This window comes from Eptesicus fuscus, chromosome 9 (assembly GCF_027574615.1).
Source record: "Eptesicus fuscus isolate TK198812 chromosome 9, DD_ASM_mEF_20220401, whole genome shotgun sequence".
Taxonomy (NCBI): Eukaryota; Metazoa; Chordata; class Mammalia; order Chiroptera; family Vespertilionidae; genus Eptesicus; species Eptesicus fuscus.
In genome coordinates, this window is record NC_072481.1 from 102,290,441 (window position 1) to 102,309,455 (window position 19,015).

General features: G+C 38.6%; 1 protein-coding gene and 1 non-coding gene across 2 annotated transcripts in view; both read right to left on the reverse strand.

Moving 5' to 3' along the window:
* Window positions 1-19,015, reverse strand: part of ATR (ATR serine/threonine kinase) — a 165,966-nt gene that overhangs the window by 119,088 nt on the left and 27,863 nt on the right. The window contains exons 3-15 of the mRNA XM_008158576.2: window positions 18,644-18,793; window positions 15,041-15,918; window positions 11,905-12,077; window positions 10,634-10,825; window positions 9,031-9,221; window positions 8,154-8,306; window positions 7,383-7,575; window positions 6,893-7,152; window positions 5,548-5,738; window positions 5,365-5,465; window positions 5,003-5,174; window positions 4,209-4,379; window positions 1,170-1,364 (exon numbers count right to left, since the gene is read on the reverse strand). Of these exons, the coding sequence (XP_008156798.2) occupies window positions 1,170-1,364; window positions 4,209-4,379; window positions 5,003-5,174; window positions 5,365-5,465; window positions 5,548-5,738; window positions 6,893-7,152; window positions 7,383-7,575; window positions 8,154-8,306; window positions 9,031-9,221; window positions 10,634-10,825; window positions 11,905-12,077; window positions 15,041-15,918; window positions 18,644-18,793 (3,020 nt within the window). The remainder of the gene's footprint in view (window positions 1-1,169; window positions 1,365-4,208; window positions 4,380-5,002; window positions 5,175-5,364; window positions 5,466-5,547; window positions 5,739-6,892; window positions 7,153-7,382; window positions 7,576-8,153; window positions 8,307-9,030; window positions 9,222-10,633; window positions 10,826-11,904; window positions 12,078-15,040; window positions 15,919-18,643; window positions 18,794-19,015) is intronic.
* LOC114228689 (U6 spliceosomal RNA) lies at window positions 12,295-12,401 on the reverse strand. The gene has a single exon (XR_003614824.1). It is a non-coding gene; the product is annotated as a U6 spliceosomal RNA (small nuclear RNA).

Sequence of the window (19,015 nt, forward strand, 5' to 3'; positions counted from 1 at the left end):
CCTTGGTGTGTCTAACCTGGGTCTCTGGGAAGCTTCCTTGGCGGCAGGCCAATGTGAGTCACTATCCCTTTCTGGCCCTGGGCAACCTGAAGACTGATACATTGAAGCCCATAGCCATCCAACAGGCAACGTTTTCTTAGCCCAGAGGCTGAGTCTGCCTCCAGTCTCATGCCTCAAGTATCTCTGTTCTCAGCTGTTCTCCCTTCCTCCACAGAGCTGGGCTCTGTAGGGATATCCTGGTTTTGGCCAGAATGGTTTGATCAGACTAGTGTTGGGAGTGATGCCAGTAGCATGTAGGAGGGAGGACCATGCACTTCCTCCCCTTCCAATGCCTCAACCTTGCTTGGCTTGCTGGTTCCCCCTCACTGCCACCTGCAGGGGCACAGATTCCCAGCCCTGGGCTGCTCCTCACTACCTCAGGTTACTGAAGGTGGGGCCAGAAGCAGCTCTTTTGCCAGTGGGAAAGGGCATCTCCTCTGTGCTCAAGTAAGCAGGGCTGATCCTCCTTCCTAGTCCTACTATCCAATACCATTGCTGCTCAACAGCGTGAGTTCCTTCAAGTCTGCAGCCTCTTCAGGTACTCAGTTCTAGTAGGTCCAGGGCAGGGGAGACTACATCCACCTCCATGGCCTTCAGCACAGTTCCTGCCCCCGAGCCCTGGCAGTGGAGCAGAGAAGCTGGGTTCTTGTGCTGTAGCAGCAGTACAGCAGGGGTGAGAGTCCCATTAGGTCAGTGTCAGTCACAGAGGCCCAGGCAGTGTCCTCAGTCACCTCGTAGGGCTTGGAACAGGGTGCACATAGGTTCAGGCCTGGCTCCAGCAAGTACAGGTGTGGTGAGGCTAGGCTGCTGCTCCCTGCAGCCTCCTCCTGGGAGGACCTTATAAAACTTTCAAGATGGAGCAGTCTCCAAATCAGAGCCGTGCCCAGGGAGTGGCTATGGGAGTTGCAGCAGCTCCCAGACCAAAAGAGCCCAAACCACCTGCCTCTAAGACTCCCGCACGTGATCTGACTGACCCTGACCCTCACCCACACCCACGACCACCTGCACACTCGCCATCTTACTCCCTCACTCACACTCTCAACCTCATTCAGGTCTTGCTGGCCACCATATTGGAGTGTCCTTTAATGTTATTTTAAATAAGAGTAAAGTATATATAAATATTCAATTACCTTTAGGTAATGAAGGGCACGTTCTAATTCATCCTTGGAACAGGAACAAACCAAGTGAGAAAAAATATATTTGAAGTTATTTATTAAAATCTCTCTACGATTGACATTTAATTGTTTTCCTAAAGTTCGAATGAGAGCAGACGCTGCAGGGCTTGCTTTGGCAGCAAGGTCAGGAAGCAGAAGTTGTAATGTCCTCTGAAAAAATAACACAGTACAATTACCAAAAAGTACATTTGTCCAGGAAGTAAAATATTCACATAAGCTATGTGCAAAAATATTTTAAAATGGCACACAAATTGGAAGTCCACATATGACGTATTTGAATTCCTATTTACCATTTATTCATTCAACATATACACTGAGTGGCCAGATTATTATGATCTCTGAATGTATTAATAATCTGGCCACTCAGTATATACATATATATTAGAGGCCCGGTGCATGAATTTGTGCATGGGTGGGGTCCGGCCAGCCTGGCCAGGGGAAGAGGACATGGGCGGTTGGCCGGCCTGCCTGCTGGTCGAACTCCTGGTCGAGGGGACAATTTACATATTAGCCTTTTATTATATTTGAGGATATACACTGAGTGGCCAGATTATTATTTGTTCAGAGATCATAATAATCTGGCCACTCAGTGTATATACCAAGCATATACTACAATTCAGGCATTACAGATAAAGTAGTGAAAAAACAGGCAAGGTTCCTGATGACAGAGTTTAAAATGTAGAGTGGAAGAGACAGACAATAAGTAAGCTAATGTATAGGTAAAGAAGATACTTTTTCATGAGTATGTGCTAAAATATACTTATGATCTAAGGATAAGTTCCAGGCCTGATTTATTATTTGAGCTAACTTGTTTTTATTGACTTTTCTTTTTTAATTCTCACCAGAGGATATTTTTCCATTGATTTTTAGAGAGAGTGGAAGAGAGAGGGAAAGACAGAGAAATATGGATGTGAGAGAAACACATCAATTGATTGCCTCCTGCATGTGCCCTGACCAGGGCCCAGGCCAGGGAGCCTGCATTCAAGGTACTTGCCCTTGACCAGAATCAAACTTGGGACTCTTCAATCCACAAGCCAATACTCTATCCACTGAGCCGAACTGGCTAGAGCATTTTTATTGCTTTTAGAGAGGAAGGGAGAAAAAGAGAGAGAGAGAGACATTGGTGTGGAAGAGAAACATTGATCCACTGCCTCTCATATGCACCCTACCAAGGATAGAACCCACACACTAGGTATGAGCCCTAATTGGGAATGGAACCCGCAACCTTTCAGTATATGGGACAACGCTCCAACCGAGCCATCTGGCCAGGGCAATATTTTAAGTTGTTTAAGTTAGAAAGCTGATGCTGCAAGTAGTGAAGAAAACTTTTTTAACAACACCCACTGTCCCAACACAGCAACAAATCTATTTTGATTTTGGTCTATTTCCCTTAAGACCTTGTTCATAAAATATACTCAAAATTCTAAACATAAAATGGTTGACTTTTGATTTATTCATTCAACATGTAACCTATGAATATCCTACTCCATGTCAGTCATTGAAGATGTGACAATTACCAAGACATAGGCCCTGCCCTCAGAGATGCTTACATCCCACTTGTATTATGTCTTTCAACTTAATATTAATCCTATAAGACTGTTAAACATTATAAAGTAGTTTCTACAAAGCATTTATAATATTCTATGACTTAAATATTAAGACATTTCGATTCCTCTCAGGTCTTTATAGGTGCACAATGCAGTGTGCAGATGATGTCTTATTGAGTTGTACACCTGAAACCTGTATCCCAATAAATTTAATTTTAAAAAAATCTTGCCCTGGCTGATACTGCTCAGTGGTTAGAATGTTGACCCATGCACTGAAGGGTTGCAGATTCAATCCCCAAGCTCTGTTTGGGGCCGAGTGCGAGAAGCAACCAATAGATGTCTCTCTCCACATCAAAGTTTCTCTCTCTTCCTTCCTCTCTCCTACCCTCCCTCCATCCATCCCACTCTCTCTAAAAGTCAATGGGTTCATTACCTGTTATGCAATTTTACCATGAAATGAACTACCAATAAAAATTTTAGTTAACACTTTAGGAACAGCTTTTTTGTCCAGTACAATTAATTTTTCTAGAATATTCACTTATTTCAATTAGCCAATTTAAATTAGCCTGAAAACTTGACTACTATTTTACTGTCAAATTTAATACTCTAACAACCATCTTATTTTACCCTGTAAATATTAGTGGAAAGGATTATTTGCCTTCTTGAGTAGGCCCTGAGCATTCCTGCTGCTAGGCTGGGTTTAGATATCAAAACCCCCAGTTCCCCACATCATGGGTACAAGACATCTCAAACAAGTCTTGTTGCAGTAAGAGGGCAACTGCTATCAGCCAAGTCTCTGTCTGTTACCTGGGTCCTGATTTGAGGGTCGGACCTGCATTACCACCATTTGTCCACCATCCAGAACTGAAATATCATTGCTGACATGTATACATAAGGAACTGTTTGACATAGAAATTGGGACTCAAAAGAACTGTGGGCCCAGAAAGAAATTCACTATAGACTGATTCATTCATTTGCCTCTCAGCATGACCATTATTGCTTGTCTCATTTTTGGTTCTTGTAAGTGTATTTCTAGTATCACATGAGCCCACTCATCTAGGGGAAATGATGAACAACATAGACTGATGAACAAGAAAAGCATTGATCAGACTGTCGGACCTCAGAGGGAAGGTAGGGGAGGATGGGAATAAGGGAGAGAGATCAACCAAAGGACTTGTGTGCTGCATATGAGCCTAACCAGTGGTCTTGGACAACAGGGGGGTGGGGACATGCATGGGGAGGGGTTTGGGATGGGAATGGGGGGGATGAGGACAAATATGTGATACCTTAATCAATAAAGTAATTAAAAAAAAAGTCAATGGAGAAAAAATCCTTGAGTGAGGATTAACAAAAAAATTTTAAAAATAAAAAAATTTTAAACATCTAGAATAAATAAAAAATATTGAATTAAAAGCCTCAATTAAGGCAACTATACTAAGCGACTTACGGTAAGGAAACGATTAAGATCAGGAAAGTCAAAAACATTGGCAATTTCAGACAAGGTATTTAAAGCCATTTCTCTCTGGTGAGCCATATCTTGTTTGCGCATCTCAGCATTCTGGCATGGAGTACTAGGAAGTACTGCAATCTGACTCGAGTGGAGGGATTCCACCAAAAACTAGAACCAAAATGATATGTTAGTTTTCACACAAGGAAAAAATTTAACTAATACTTTTCAAGGTAATATAACAGACAGTATCAGACAATGTTCTAAATATATCACCTGAATTAATATTCATTTAATTGTTATAACAACCTTAATGGAACAGATTATGTGTAATCTCCCTTTTACAGGTAAGTAACCAGGCTTACTTACGAAACTTGAATATCTTACTTAAGATTACACCAACAGAGAGCAAAGCCAATATTTTAACATACCTTAACTTTTCAGCTATGAAATAAATCAACCTTTTTACAAAGTACCTTTTCCATAATATCAAAGCATAAAAATAGTTTATCATCACTAAAAGAAAGGCTAAAAAAGGCACCTCTTAATAGATTAATAATAGAGCATGATAAACCAATATATTATTATAAATTATTTTTCCCCTCTCCCATTTATAATCTATATCTTTAGTCCAAGATGCTAAAATATGAAACTGGCAAGATTTAGATACTCTTAGATAAACTGAATATATCATTTTAAAAACACTATCTTTTAAGATAAGAAAAATAAAACATATATATATTCTTTTTCAAAGCACTGCTATTTCCTATGTCAAGACAAATGCTAACTCTCACCTGACAGATGGGTTTCTTATACTGGCTGAAAAAGTTTTGCAGTTTAACACTTTTAGCTGCAACCAGGGCTCTAATTTCTGTGTATGCTGCTCCAGAGACAGATGCTGATTTGGATAGTAAACAATGCAGTAAGTGCAAGAGTGCAAAAGGTACCAAATCTCCTTTTGCTGCCCTAAAATAAAAAATAAAAAAGTTATCATCAATGTCTCAAAAATAAATGGAAGTCCACAAAAAATGCATGCTGATGTCACATTTCTTTCTGTAATACCACATCTCTCATATCACCATTTCAAACACAAGGCAAATAAAAATGGAGAATGGCCAAAATAAATAAGAAAGAATAAAAATTCTGCCAAATATACCTTCCAATATCCCCTGTTGTAAGAATCAAAGTATCCTTCAGCTCATTATTTCTTGAGATTTGAGCATGTGTATATGCTTCCTTCATTCTTAAGACAAAAAGCTAGAATAATAAAATTAATTAGTTAAAATTTTTAAGGCCAGGTTTATGAAAACACAAATGTTTAAAAATAAAAATTATCAACCTCTTTTATAAATCCATCTTCAGAGTCCAAGGATTCCAGTATATGCTTGATATTTCCACTAAAAGCCACTCTAACATCCTTGTCTGGATCTTCCATTAAATTTAATAAAGCTCCAAGAACTGTTTTTACATCTGTTTCATCTTCTCTAAAATCAAGATGCTTACAAAGATGATATAAATTATCTATGAAAGCTAAAGAGCAAGAGCATATTAATCCCTAACTTAATACATTAAATATCAAGAGTTTTATTGTAGGTGGGGGGGTAATAGTAAGATATGTACACATATAATACCTCAATAAAAATATTAAAAAAAATAAATAAATAAATAAATAAGTTTTATTGTAAAAAATATGGTCAATAAATAATATGCTTCATAGAATTCTAAGTTGCCTTATCCTGTTGATATTTAATATTTGAATTTGTAGAGCACATGAAATTGTGGAGGATTAAAATGAACTTATTTTAAATAAAAGTTATCAATAATTGAAATCTAAAATAAACTAGAAATTTTTAAGTTGTAAAACTGCTAGTCACTTAAGATTTTATATGTTACCAAGATAGACATAAAAGTACATTTCACTAATATGAAGAACTGTGAACTCAGGGCAATCTTAGCCTTACAGCTAATCTTACATTAAAATAATTAGATAAGAGATCAACTGGAGGACTTGTATGCATGCATATCAGCATAACCAATGGACGCAAGACACTGGGGGGTGGGTGTGAGGGCATGTGCGGGGGTGGGGGGGAAGGTCAATGGGGAAAAAAAGGAGACATATGTACTACTATTTGTAATACTTTAAACAATAAAATAAAATTTAAAATATATATATTTAGGAAGTCAGAGAAACTACCTATCACATTTCTGTTTTGAAAACTTGACAAGTTGCAAATTAGAATCCAAACCAATGGGTCTTCTAAGTATTTGTATAAAACTTATGCTCCCAACAAACTCATATACCATTACCATTGGAAAGTGGTCAAGAAGATATAATCTATAGTCCTCAATTGGGCATTTCTAACTATTTGAAGTTCTGAAGGGGCAAGGTAGTGGCATGGAGCACATTAAGAAGGTCCCTGGTATCTCCAAAGAAACTCACTACATTGAACCAAAACATCAGGTATACCTCATTATGCAGTCATATCACAAGAGCATTTTAAAATCCAAATATTATTTCCCTTGTTAATTCTATGATACAGTCATCCCATTTATAAATAATCAGTACATCAGCAAGTCTGAACCTATCAAGCAACTCTAATTTTTTAAGGCTTCAGGCTAATTTTATCACTGATTTTAAAAAGAGGTTAAATATGTTTTAAAATATTAAATAACAAATCACTCACCAAGTTTCACTAGACTAGGTACTTTTTCTTTCAGTAGGAAAAGGACTGGCTTGAAAACAGAAGCTCTTAGTCGAGAAGATAAACATTCGTGTTGAGAAGTGACTTTTAGGCTCTTACAGAAGTCAATATGTCCATGTTCAGAAAAAGGTTCTATTAAAGAACTTGTCAAATAAAACATGCCATGAAGTGTACAGACAAGCTGACCAAGTATAGAGGCAAATTCTTTCTTGACAATATCAGAATCATCTTTAACTTTATCTCTGGGGGGAAAAAAGAAAAGGCACTAAACTTTCTTGCTTAATTGTGTAGTCTAAACAGTCATGCTTAATTTGGGGCAAAAGTACTAGTAAGACAAAGCCTCGAAGAAAAAACATTTAAATTCTAAAACTAAAAGCAACATTTGCTCTATTAATATCAGCAATTAACATACATTTACAAATGTGATCTTTCCAAACAAGTTATATATTCAAATTAAAATAGGAATACATACATAAGAATCTTGGGAACTGTGTTATAAGAATTCTGCTTCTGAAATAAGATAAAAAATCCATTAACACAACTAGTCCTGATTACTTCATGGGAGCTCTGCAGGGCCCAGCTGTAAACTGCTGTTCTCCATTCAAGGAATATTCTTCTTGGAAACAGAGTTAGAAGAAACACACATCGTGACTGAGCCTGTGGTGCTGAAAAATTAAGTCGATTATATAAGATTTCTAAGTGTCAATTACATATATGTGTATATTTATATACATATATATACATATATATGTATACATACATATTCATTCTTTGTTAAAAAGTAAAATAACATTAAAATACATATATCTAATTAAAAGCTCATTTTCCAAAATTAAAACATGTTCATAGAAAAAAGTCTATGTACAATAATATTACTACATAATAAGAGAAAAACACACCCATCAGATAACAAAGTTTGTTTTTAGTTACCTCTTTGACATTGACATTTTTCTTTTTCTATTTTAGATAGCAAAAAATTTTTAAATCAGGATGGGAACTCCCATAATTCTGCTAACAGGACTGTAAATTAGAACGACATGTTTGGACAACAATGTGGCAATATAGATTTGAGGATGTGCAAATCCTACACATTTTAATTCTTTACATATCTAACTCATTTGAATCATTAAAAATGTACCTCCTCTTTTAATTACTGAAAAGATAGAAATAAGTGTTAATAGTTCCATATAGAAATGAGTTAAACCAAAACAAATCACACACATAGAATTTTGTGACCACTTACAGAAACTATCTGAAGTCCTCTGGCTTAATGTGAGAAGGTTAGTGGCAAATGTGGTCAATTTTAAAGAGCCATCATCAGAATGGGAATAAATCCATGGAAGTGAGAGCATTCCACATAAATCTTCCAGAATATGATCTTCAAATGAAGTTTTTACTACAGAAACACATATCAGGTGATTAATTATCTTTTCCTTAATTGTATTCATCTGTGTCTTTTTATCAATTAAAAACAGATGTCCAGCCCTGGCCGGGTGGCTCAGTTGGTTGGAGCCTCATTCCATAAACCAAAAGGTTGTGGGTTTGATTCCCAGTCAGGACCATACTTGGGTTGTGCGTTTAGTCCCAGGTTGGGGCATGTACAAGAGACAACCGATCGATGTCTTTTCCTCTCACACCGATGTTTGTTTCTTTCTCTCTCTTCCCCCCTCCCTCTCTCTCTACAAATCAACTTAAAAAACCAAACACACACACACAAAGCCAGACATTCTAAACATCAAGTGGAATTAGAACAAATATTCAGTTAACAGTGGTTCTTAACAGAGATAATGCTTTAAGGCCTGTGAACCCCCCCAAAATTAAATGTGACTTCATAAAAATACACATCTATGTATTTTAAAGACCATAGCATTCTTCAGATTTTCAAATACAAAAAATTTTTAAAGTTATAAATAATTTCTATTGAGTGAAAACGTATAATAAATCAATGTATTACACACATAAATTTCGCAATTGGAAATTACTGACAAGCTTAACAAAACTGAAATCAAGAAAACTTTTGGTTATTCCAAACACTTGTTCATTTACATCTTAGGCAAAAAGAGATTTCTATACTGATTATCTCAGAAGGTTATTTTGAATTACTACTTACTTGTACTCACCTTGAATATAAATCAAAACATCATATATTTTCATCACTTTATCAATAACTGCTTCCAGATCAGGTTTCTGAACAGATTCCAACAAATTCCTACAGCTCTTAAGCACTTTTGTGTAAAAATCCAAAGACATCCAAGTAATTACTACTGAAGTTTTCTTCCTACACTTCTGTTGACAGTCTTTGAAATTATGGCTGCAGTTAATACATTTTTTAAGACATGGGTTAAAATGAATTGTTAGTCAAAACTAATAATGTAGTAACCCAAAAGAAATTTTGAGTATAAAACTAACATATAACTTTAAACCAATTCAGAGTAAATATGTAAATCAATTAATATGTCATCATTTTAATTTTAATCTCTTTATGTCTTTCTAAGCACTCTAAGGATGTGATAATGAAAATTAATCTAGGATATTTTAATCTGGCATCACCAGGCTTAAAATTGACCAAAGATATACCTACATAATTATTAATTAAATCTTTTCTTAATAATAGAACAAGGGGAGACTTTGGCCTAATTAGTTATTCCTCCAAGTAATCCCAAATTCTAAAATTAAAGGTAACATTCATCAATATAGTTTCTCTAAAATTTCTTCCAGCCCAGGTGGCATGGCTCAGTGGTTGAGCGTCAACCTATGAAACAAGAGGTCACAGTTTGATTCCCAGTCAGGGCACATGCCCGGGTTGTGGGCTTGATCCCCAGTGTGGGGCATGCAGGATGCAGCCAATCAATGATTCTCTCACATCACTGATGTTTCTCTCTCTCTCTGAAACCAACAAAAATATATTTTAAAAATAAAAAATAAATTAAAAAAAATAAAATCTCTTTCATAACTTTGTATTAGGTAGTTAAAAGAGTAAATCAGACCTGAAGAGTCACAGAGATGTAGATTACTGCATAGGGAATATAATCAATAATATCTTAATAACTATGTTATCAGAGGGACCCATTCTGTAAAGTACATGATTTTCTAACTACTATGCTGCCATCTGAAACTAATACAGAATAATATTGAATACAAGCTGTAATTGAAAAAAAAGCTGAATCAGGATATACAGAATAAATGATAATGTAAAAAATTAACAAGAAGTATTGGTCTATAATGTGCAACTGAAAAAAAAGACTAAATCTTCAGAGAGATACTTCTGGTAGGATAATTAACCTATATTAAAAATACTGAACTAAAAATATACCTCTGAGGAGTTCTAAATTCCTACTCTTATTATCAAAGGCAAATGTTCTTTTAATTTAATGTTTGACTAAAAGAACAGTGGCTTTTGAGTTGCATAAAAATGCATCCTGCTACTTTCTAAACATGTACTAGTATGCCCAGGAAAGTTAGTTTAGACTTCAAACAAAAAAGAGCCTCGATTTCACCAAGCTTCAATAATAGCATTTACCTCACAGAATTGTTATAAAAATTAAATAAGTTATAACAGTACTTATCACAGTACTTAGTATTTAGCAAGTGCTCAATAAAAAACAAATTTCTATTTCACTGAAAAGCTTGTGTTCTCAGGTCATACTAATCAATTGAATGAGGTCTCCTAATAAATTCAAACTTATTACAGGAAACCCACCCAGAAAATACAAGTTGCTTTACCAATCCATGTTTTGAGGAGAACAATAAACAGTACACAGAGCAGTCAGTTGTAGGACAATAGCAATTCCTTCTAACGTCTCAGTAACAGGATTCTTTAGACTACTGCAGTCAAGGAGGGTCTGAAGGGATTCAGCCTTCTGTTTCAGTGCACTCCATAATATGCTCTTTTTGTTCATATCCACATGATTAATTCTGTAATTATAATCACAGCATATATTCATATTTAATGTAAATTTGGTTCAAATATGAAAAATACGTAAAACAAAAGATAACAAGTAATGTCAACCACTGAAATGTATCCTAAAATCTAATACACTCTCACTCATCTAGGGGAAATGATGAACAACATAGACTGATGAACAAGAACAGACCCAGAAACAAGGAGGCATCGATCAGACTGTCGGGCCTCAGAGGAAGGGAGGGGAGGGTGGGGGTAGCGGGGAGAGATCACCCAAAGGACTTGTGTGCATGCATACAAGCCTAACCATGGTTAAGGACAATAGGGGGGTGGGGTGGGGGATGGGAATGGGGGGATGAGGACAAATATGTGACAACTTAATCAATAAAGAAATTAAAAATAAATAAATAAAATAAAAAATAAAATCTAATACACTCACTTATATGTGGAATCTAAAGAACAAAATAAACTGACAAACACAGATCCAGAGACATGGAAGCATGGAACAGACTGAGGATTCTCAGAGGGAAGCAGGGGAAGGGTGGGGCAGGGGAAGAGATCAACCAAAGAACTTATATGCATATATGCATAACCCATGGACACAGACAATAGTGGGGTAAAGGCCTGGGAAGGGGATGGAAGTGAGGAGGAGGGGGATTAATGGGGGTAAAAAAAAAAAAGGACATCTGTAATACAATAAAGATAAATTTAAAAAATAAATAAATAAAAGGTTCAGAACAATTTCCAGGGCTGTTTGAAATATAGGAATTCTTTGCCACATGACAAAAAGAATTGTTTATTTGTTCACATTTTTTAAAATTACTATTAGATGTATAGTCTCAGATATTTTTCATATATTAAAAACTTAAACTAGACAGGCAGGTAAGACTTTTAAAAATATTTTAAATAACCATATTCAGCCATGAAATTTTTCATACAAGAACTATTAAAATATTTTAAGCATTCCTTTGACCACCTTTAGAAAGAAAAAATGTTCTTTGTGTATTTAAGTTGAAGCACTAACTAAAGGCAATTTTTAAGAGTAAATAAAGTTTTACTAAATGACTAAATAAAAAATGAATGAAGGTCATACTCCTCAGTCTGTTTTGTTGCTCTTTTAGAAGAGTTTAGAGATGAGCTGAGTCGACGCCTTTTGGGTGATATTTCATCACTTTTACTGCCGAGATTTTCCTGTTGAATTTGAACTTCCTCAATAATTTCCATACTTTCCATTTTTAAGGCTGCATAAAGTGGGCCCAACAAATACTGAGGAAGCAAAAAGAACTTCAAAAATTATCTCTTAGAAAATGCTTACATTATTCATAGACAGCAAAAATGCATTAGGTATTGGTTATGTTTTCTAATAACGTAAACTATTTCTGGAGTCTCATCAGGCAAAACAAATACCTAAGTAAATCTATTATTTCACAGTCTATATATATATAGTTCTATATCTATAACTATGGTTCTAGTCTTTTTTTTTTTTAATATGGAATGCTTCACGAATTTGTCTGTCATCCTTGCGCAGGGGCCATACTAATCTTCTCTGTATCGTTCCAATTTTAGTATATGTGCTGCCGAAGCGAGCACTGGTCCTATACTCTTAAAAGGCAGAACAAACCTTCCTATACCTTGCTTATCCCTCTATCAAAATGCCACAAAAAAATGCTGTAAGGAAACTACTAACTTCTTTCATACTACAAATCCAGAAAGTCTAATCCTATCTAATAAAAGAGTAATATGCAAATTAACCATCACTCTGCTACACTCACCAGCCACACACCAGCCAATCAAGAGTGATATGCAAATTAACCCAACCAAGATGGCGGTTAACTTGCATATCCAGGCGCAGAGCGAAGACTGAAGACAGTGGAGAAGGAAGCCAAGCACTGCAGAAGGGAGCAAAGCTGCAGAGAAGTAAGCAAGTGGGGTGGCGGAGAAAAGAGGGAAGCAGGTGGGGCGGGGGAGAAGGGAGTGAGCGAGGCAGCGGAGACGGGTGGGAGTGAGGCAGCGGAGACGGGTGGGAGTGAGGCAGCGGAGACGGGAGGGAGCGAAGCAGCGGAGACGGGTGGGAGTGAGGCAGAGAAGACGGGAGGGAGCGAGGCAGCGGAGACGGGAGGGAGCGAGGCAGAGGAGACGGGTGGGAGCGAGGCAGCGGAGACGGGTGGTAGCGAGGCAGAGGAGACGGGTGGGAGAGAGGCAGCGGAGACGGGTGGGAGTGAGGCAGCGGAGACGGGTGGGAGTGAGGCAGCGGAGACGGGAGGGAGCGAGGCAGAGGAGACGGGTGGGAGTGAGGCAGAGGAGACGGGAGGGAGCGAGGCAGAGGAGACGGGTGGGAGTGAGGCAGAGGAGATGGGTGGGAGTGAGGCAGAGGAGACGGGTGGGAGTGAGGCAGAGGAGACAGGAGGGAGCGAGGCAGAGGAGACGGGTGGGAGGGAGCGAGGCAGAGGAGACGGGTGGGAGCAGGCAAAGGAGACAGGTGGGAGCAGGCAGAGGAGATAGGAGGGAGCGAGGCAGCAGAGACGGGAGGGAGCGAGGCAGCGGAGACGGGAGGGAGCGAGGCAGAGGAGACGGGTGGGAGCGAGGCAGCGGAGACGGGTGGGAGCAGGCAAAGGAGACAGGTGGGAGCAGGCAGAGGAGATAGGAGGGAGCGAGGCAGCGGAGACGGGTGGGAGCAGGCAGAGGAGATAGGAGGGAGCGAGGCAGCAGAGACGGGTGGGAGCAGGCAGAGGAGACGGGTGGAAGCGAGGCAGCGGAGATGGGTGAGAGCTTCGCTCAGGCTGCAGGAAGCCCTATTCTTGCAGGAATATTCCTGCAATGGGCTGCTAGTCTATACTAATAAAAGGGTAATATGCTAATTAGAGTGGATGTCTTCCAGACATCCTTCCAGACGAGGGCTGAGGCTCAGACAGGTGTGGGCAGCTGCTAAGGGCTGAGACAGTGGCAGCAGCAGTGGGGTAATGGGGGTGGATGCCTTCCCCTGATCCGCTAGGTCGCCTCCCACAGAGGGAGGCCAAACTGGGGGCTGAGGCAGTGGCAGTTACAGGCGATCATGCCGGCAGGGGGGCAAGGTAGGGGCGATCAGGTCGGCAGGCAGAGGGATTAGGGGCAATCAGGCAGGCAGGCAAGTGGTTAGGAGCCAGTGGTCCCGGATTGTGAGAGAGATGCCCGACTGCCGGTTTAAACTGGCAGTAGGACATCCCCCAAGGGGTCCCAGACAGGAGAGGGTACAGGCTGGGCTGAGGAACACCACCCCCCCCCCCGTGCATGAATTTTGTGCACTGGGTCTCTAGTAGATAAAATAAATGGAAATATTTAATCAAGTTACTGCATATCTATTTCATTATACTGCCTATCTCCCACAGTCCAAATAGAAAAAGAGGGATAATTTAGCATGACTAGTATTATGCACTTATAAGTTTTCTAAAAGTTATTGATTACAATCTGTCAAAGATAAAATCTATGTTACTGCTCAAAGTTTACGTAATAAGTTGTTCACTAGCCCCCTTTTAATTAATAATGCAACAAACATGCATACACTTCACAAATTCTACTTTAAAACAGTTGAATTTGGCCTGGCCAGTGGCACAGTGGTTGAGCATACACCCATGAACCAGGAGGTCACAGTTTAATTCCAGGTTTCAGGAATCAATCCCCAATAGGAGGCATGCAGGAGGCAGCTGATCAATGATTCTCTCTCATCATTGATGTTTCTATCTTTCCCTCTCCCTTCCTCTTTCTGAAATCAGTAAAAACATATTTTTTTAAAAACCATTTGACTTTGGAGGTTCATTACCAAGTAAGTGAACAAATTCTTCTAAAATCAAAGTAAAAATCCATTATAGGGAGCCAAAGTAGATTAGGAAAATCATTTCGTTCTAAATGTACATTATTATTAAATTTTTGTCCTAACCTGTTTGGCTCGGTGGATAAAGCGTAGGCCTTCAGACTGAAGGGCACATACCTTGTACCTCAGTTGTAGGCTCAATCCCCAGTCCTGCTCAGGGCTCAGGTGGGAGGCAACCAATCGATGTCTCTCTCTCTCACATTGCTGTTTCTATCTCTCCCCTCCCTTCCACTCTCTAAAAATCAATGGGGAAAAAATATTCTCAGGTGAAAATTAACAAAAGAAAAACAAAATTTATATTTCCTCATTATTATATCTTGCATATATGCATATACAAATTATGAAAAAAGATACTTAACAAGTAACCTTTAAAATGACTTACCTCTGCATCTACCTGAATTCCAAGCACATCTACAAGAGCTCTGCAACTATTTTTCACATAAACCTTCCTAACCTGTAAAGCAGATTCATACCCAGCAGGCACATATTTAAGGAAATATTGCAGTAAATGGCAAAAAGCTCCTTTTAGCAAATCAGACTTAAGCCACATAAGCACACCATTTTCAAACATGACACAGAGTTTTTCCAGCAGCATATTTAAATAGACAGGTTCGATATTTCTATAAGCTTCTGCTTCAAAGGGGAATAGTGTCTTTATCAGCTTTGATAATGGCTCTTCATAGAGCTTTAACTGGTCAGCATCCATTTCTACAAGGTGTTTTAATAATCCCAAAAATGAATTGAAAAAAGGGCTAGCCAGTTGTGCTGGAAGTCCTCCAAGCTCAAAGAGTTCAGTTAGAAGGCGAATTGATAAGGATTTAATTTTTGGACTACCATACTCCAGCAGAACACAACCTATCCGCCAAAGTAAGAGTTCTTGTCTTCTAAAAAACACAATTGCAATAATACGAATAAGAACTGTTAATAAAGTGACTTCAATAAATTCTAAATTTTGCATGTTCATGAACTTCAAAGGAGCCGGTTGTAAATATCCCACATGTTCATCTAATTGACTTAAAAATCGGCTAACTACCACTGGCCATTCCACAAAGTGTCCCATTGCATTTCTTCTGTGGAGATAAATCAAGTCTTCAAAAAGATGTAATAATTCCTTTGTCAGTACTCCAAAAATAGCAGGACTCTTGGTTTTAAAAAGAAACAATAATGAGCAGATGACTTCACAGATTTTCTTGTGTAACATATGACACGATGGAGTTGCTGCAATCCGCAGAAGTCTTCTTATGATCCAATTACTGAAGTCTTTGAAATAAACAAACAAAAAAGATATTTACTAATTAAATTGCTAAATGCCTAGTAGTTTATTTTTAAAGTACAAACTTCACTAACAAAATAGTCTAAACATTCTCTATGCAACGGAAATATAATAATTTAGAATACCAATTTTGATGTCAAACAGATAAGGTCCTAGCTTTCCACTTACTAGCTGTGTGAACTTTTCATTTATCTGAATCTCTAACTTCATCTATGAAAAGGGAATAATGACATCTACTTTATGTGTTACTGTGACAACAAAGTAAGATAATGCATGTGATATTCTCAGCATTGTGCCTGAAGTTAAATAAACGCTCAATAAATAGTAGTTATAGTTATTAATACCCCTTAAACAAGTATTTATTGAGTGGCAACTTTGTCCCAAGTGCACAAGAACAAATCAATCCTAGTCCTGTCCTCATAGAACCTATAATATAGTTTCTGAAACTTTTTGACTAAAGCTAAGAGATACACTTTATATTATGACCCAATACACATAGGCATATTTAAATGTATGAAACACAAGTTTGATGAAACAGTATTTATTCTTATTATATGCAGTGTATTATGTTTCTAGTCTATTATATTTCATCTTCATAACCCAGTGTGGCAAAGAATAAAAAAAATACAGGTATTTATAATATAATTTAAAAACCACTATGATAGAAGAAATGCAGAACACTCTGTATTAAGAGATCATTAAGAAGGAGCAACTAAACCATTCCTAAGCCAGGCAATCAGGAATAGTGGTCAAAAGGCTCTTTGGAGGACATGCTATAAAGTTGAGTCTTTGCTTTACATCTCTTTAGTAGCAAGCCAATAAAAGGATAAGTAGTGGGAAAAATAAGGATAAAGTCTAGAAAAAATTTCAAGATCTAAACAGGTGTAAGCAGATTCTTTTTTTATTGAATTTGTTGGGATGATATTGGTTAATAAAAGTATATAGATTTCGGGTGTACAATTCTATAATACATCATTGTATTATTAGCTCACCACCCAAAATCAAGTCTCCTTCCATCACCATTTATCCCCCCTATATATATCCGCTTCTAATGCACATCACCTCCCTCTCCCTCTGATAATCACCATACTGTTGTCTGTATCTAAGAGGGGTTTTTGGTTTTTGTTTTTTTGTGGTTGCAGGGCTGAGTGAAAAAGGTGAAGGGATTGAGAAAAACAAAAACTCAGCAAGCTTATTCTTTTGAGTGTTTTGGTTTTTTTTTAATCCTCACCCTAGGAAATATTTTTATTGGTTTTAGATAGAGAGGGAGGGAGAAAGAGAATCATCAATGTGAGAAACACTGATCAGCTGCCCCCCCGCCCCGCCCCACCCCATCCCACCCTACCCCACCTCACCCCACCTGACCACTGTATGTACCCTAACTGGGGATTGAAACCCCAACCTAGGTGTATGCCCTGACCAGGAATTGGACCCACAAACTTTTGGTATACAGGATGAAGCTCTAACCAACTGAGCCACCTGGCCAGAGTGCAAACTCATTCTTAAAGAGACAGATAGGTTTAAGGGCCATGTGGTCTCCAAGTGAATTGCTCAGGGTTCTCAATGTTGTCTTTTCAGGAGTTACAAACAATCCTATATAATAAAAAGGTAATATGCAAAATGACCCTCATGACATTGCACAAGATGGCCTCCTCCATGTGGTCAAAGATGGTCACCACAAGATAGCCGGCAGGGGAGGGCAGTTGTGGGCAATCAGGCCAGCAGAGGAGGAATTTGGAGAGGACCAGGCCTGCAGGGGAGGGCAGTTAGGGGAGACCAGGCTGGCAGGGGAGAGCAGTTAGGGGCGACCAGGTCGGCAGGGGAGGGCAGTTGGGGGTTATCGGGTCGGCAGGGGAGGGCAGTTGGGGGCAACCTGGCCTGCAGGGGAGGGCAGTTGAGGGTTTCTGGGCCAGCAGAGGAGGGCAGTTGGGGGCGATCGGACCAGCAGGGGAGGTCAGTTGGGGGCAATCAGGCTGGCAGGGGAGGAGTTAGGCGTCAATCAGGTTGGCAGGGGAGTAGTTAGGGGGTGATCAGGCTGGCAGGCAGGCGAGCGATTGGAGCCAGCAGTCCCGGATTGTGAGAGGGATGTCTGACCGCCGTTTTAAGCCCAATCCCACAGGGATTGGACCTAAACCTGTAGTTGGACATTCTGAGGGGTCCCAGATTGGAGAGGGTGCAGGCTGGGCTGAGGGACACCCCCCCGCCCAGTGCACGAATTTTGTGCACCAGGCCTCTAGTAAGTAAATGAATGAGCATGCTATGTTACAATAAATAGTGTTTATTGTTTATAAAAACAGGCAACCTAATCTTGTAGATTAGGCCATTGTTTGTTAATGCCTAATCTAGAAAAAAGAGATTACCAAAACCAAAAAAAACAGCTAAAGTATTCAATAGCAAATAAACAAATTTAATTACTTCTGTTCTATTGTGGGTATCTAGTTCTTAACAAATTAAAATAATAAGGATGCAGGAAATAAAATTAACCATTAATAAAATTAACCATTACCATTGTAACAAATTTGACTAAAATATGTCTATTAACCTTTTGCACTCGGATGACAAATGTGACTCGACACGGTTAGCATTAGAATAAAGGAATCGAGAAAAAAGCAAGCGAGTGCAAAGGGTTAATATATATATTATATTTCAGAGAGAAGAAGGTAGATTTCAAAAACACCAATTGCAAATGAATGTACAAATAGCAGGACTTACCAATACAACAGCCTTTGGCCTCATTTTGCCCATGGCTTCCATTCACATTTACAAACATAAGAGGGGAGGACTTCATGATATGCTGGATGAAATCAAGCAACATCACAGAGGTTGGCTGAGAGTCAGTTTTCTTTACAAGCTCTAGAGCAACTAAAAATACAAGATTCATTTTAAAGAGTTGTGACAAATTAAACAACAGTATTTTGTTAAAAAATTAGACTTTGGTAACCATAATTATAGTGCTCATGCTAAATTGATGGGGCTAACCTATACAATCCTACCTAATTTTGAATGTTTAATAACCACGCTCATTCATCTATTATATATCCATTCATCAAAAATATGTACTACAGGCCCATAATATGCCTGGCA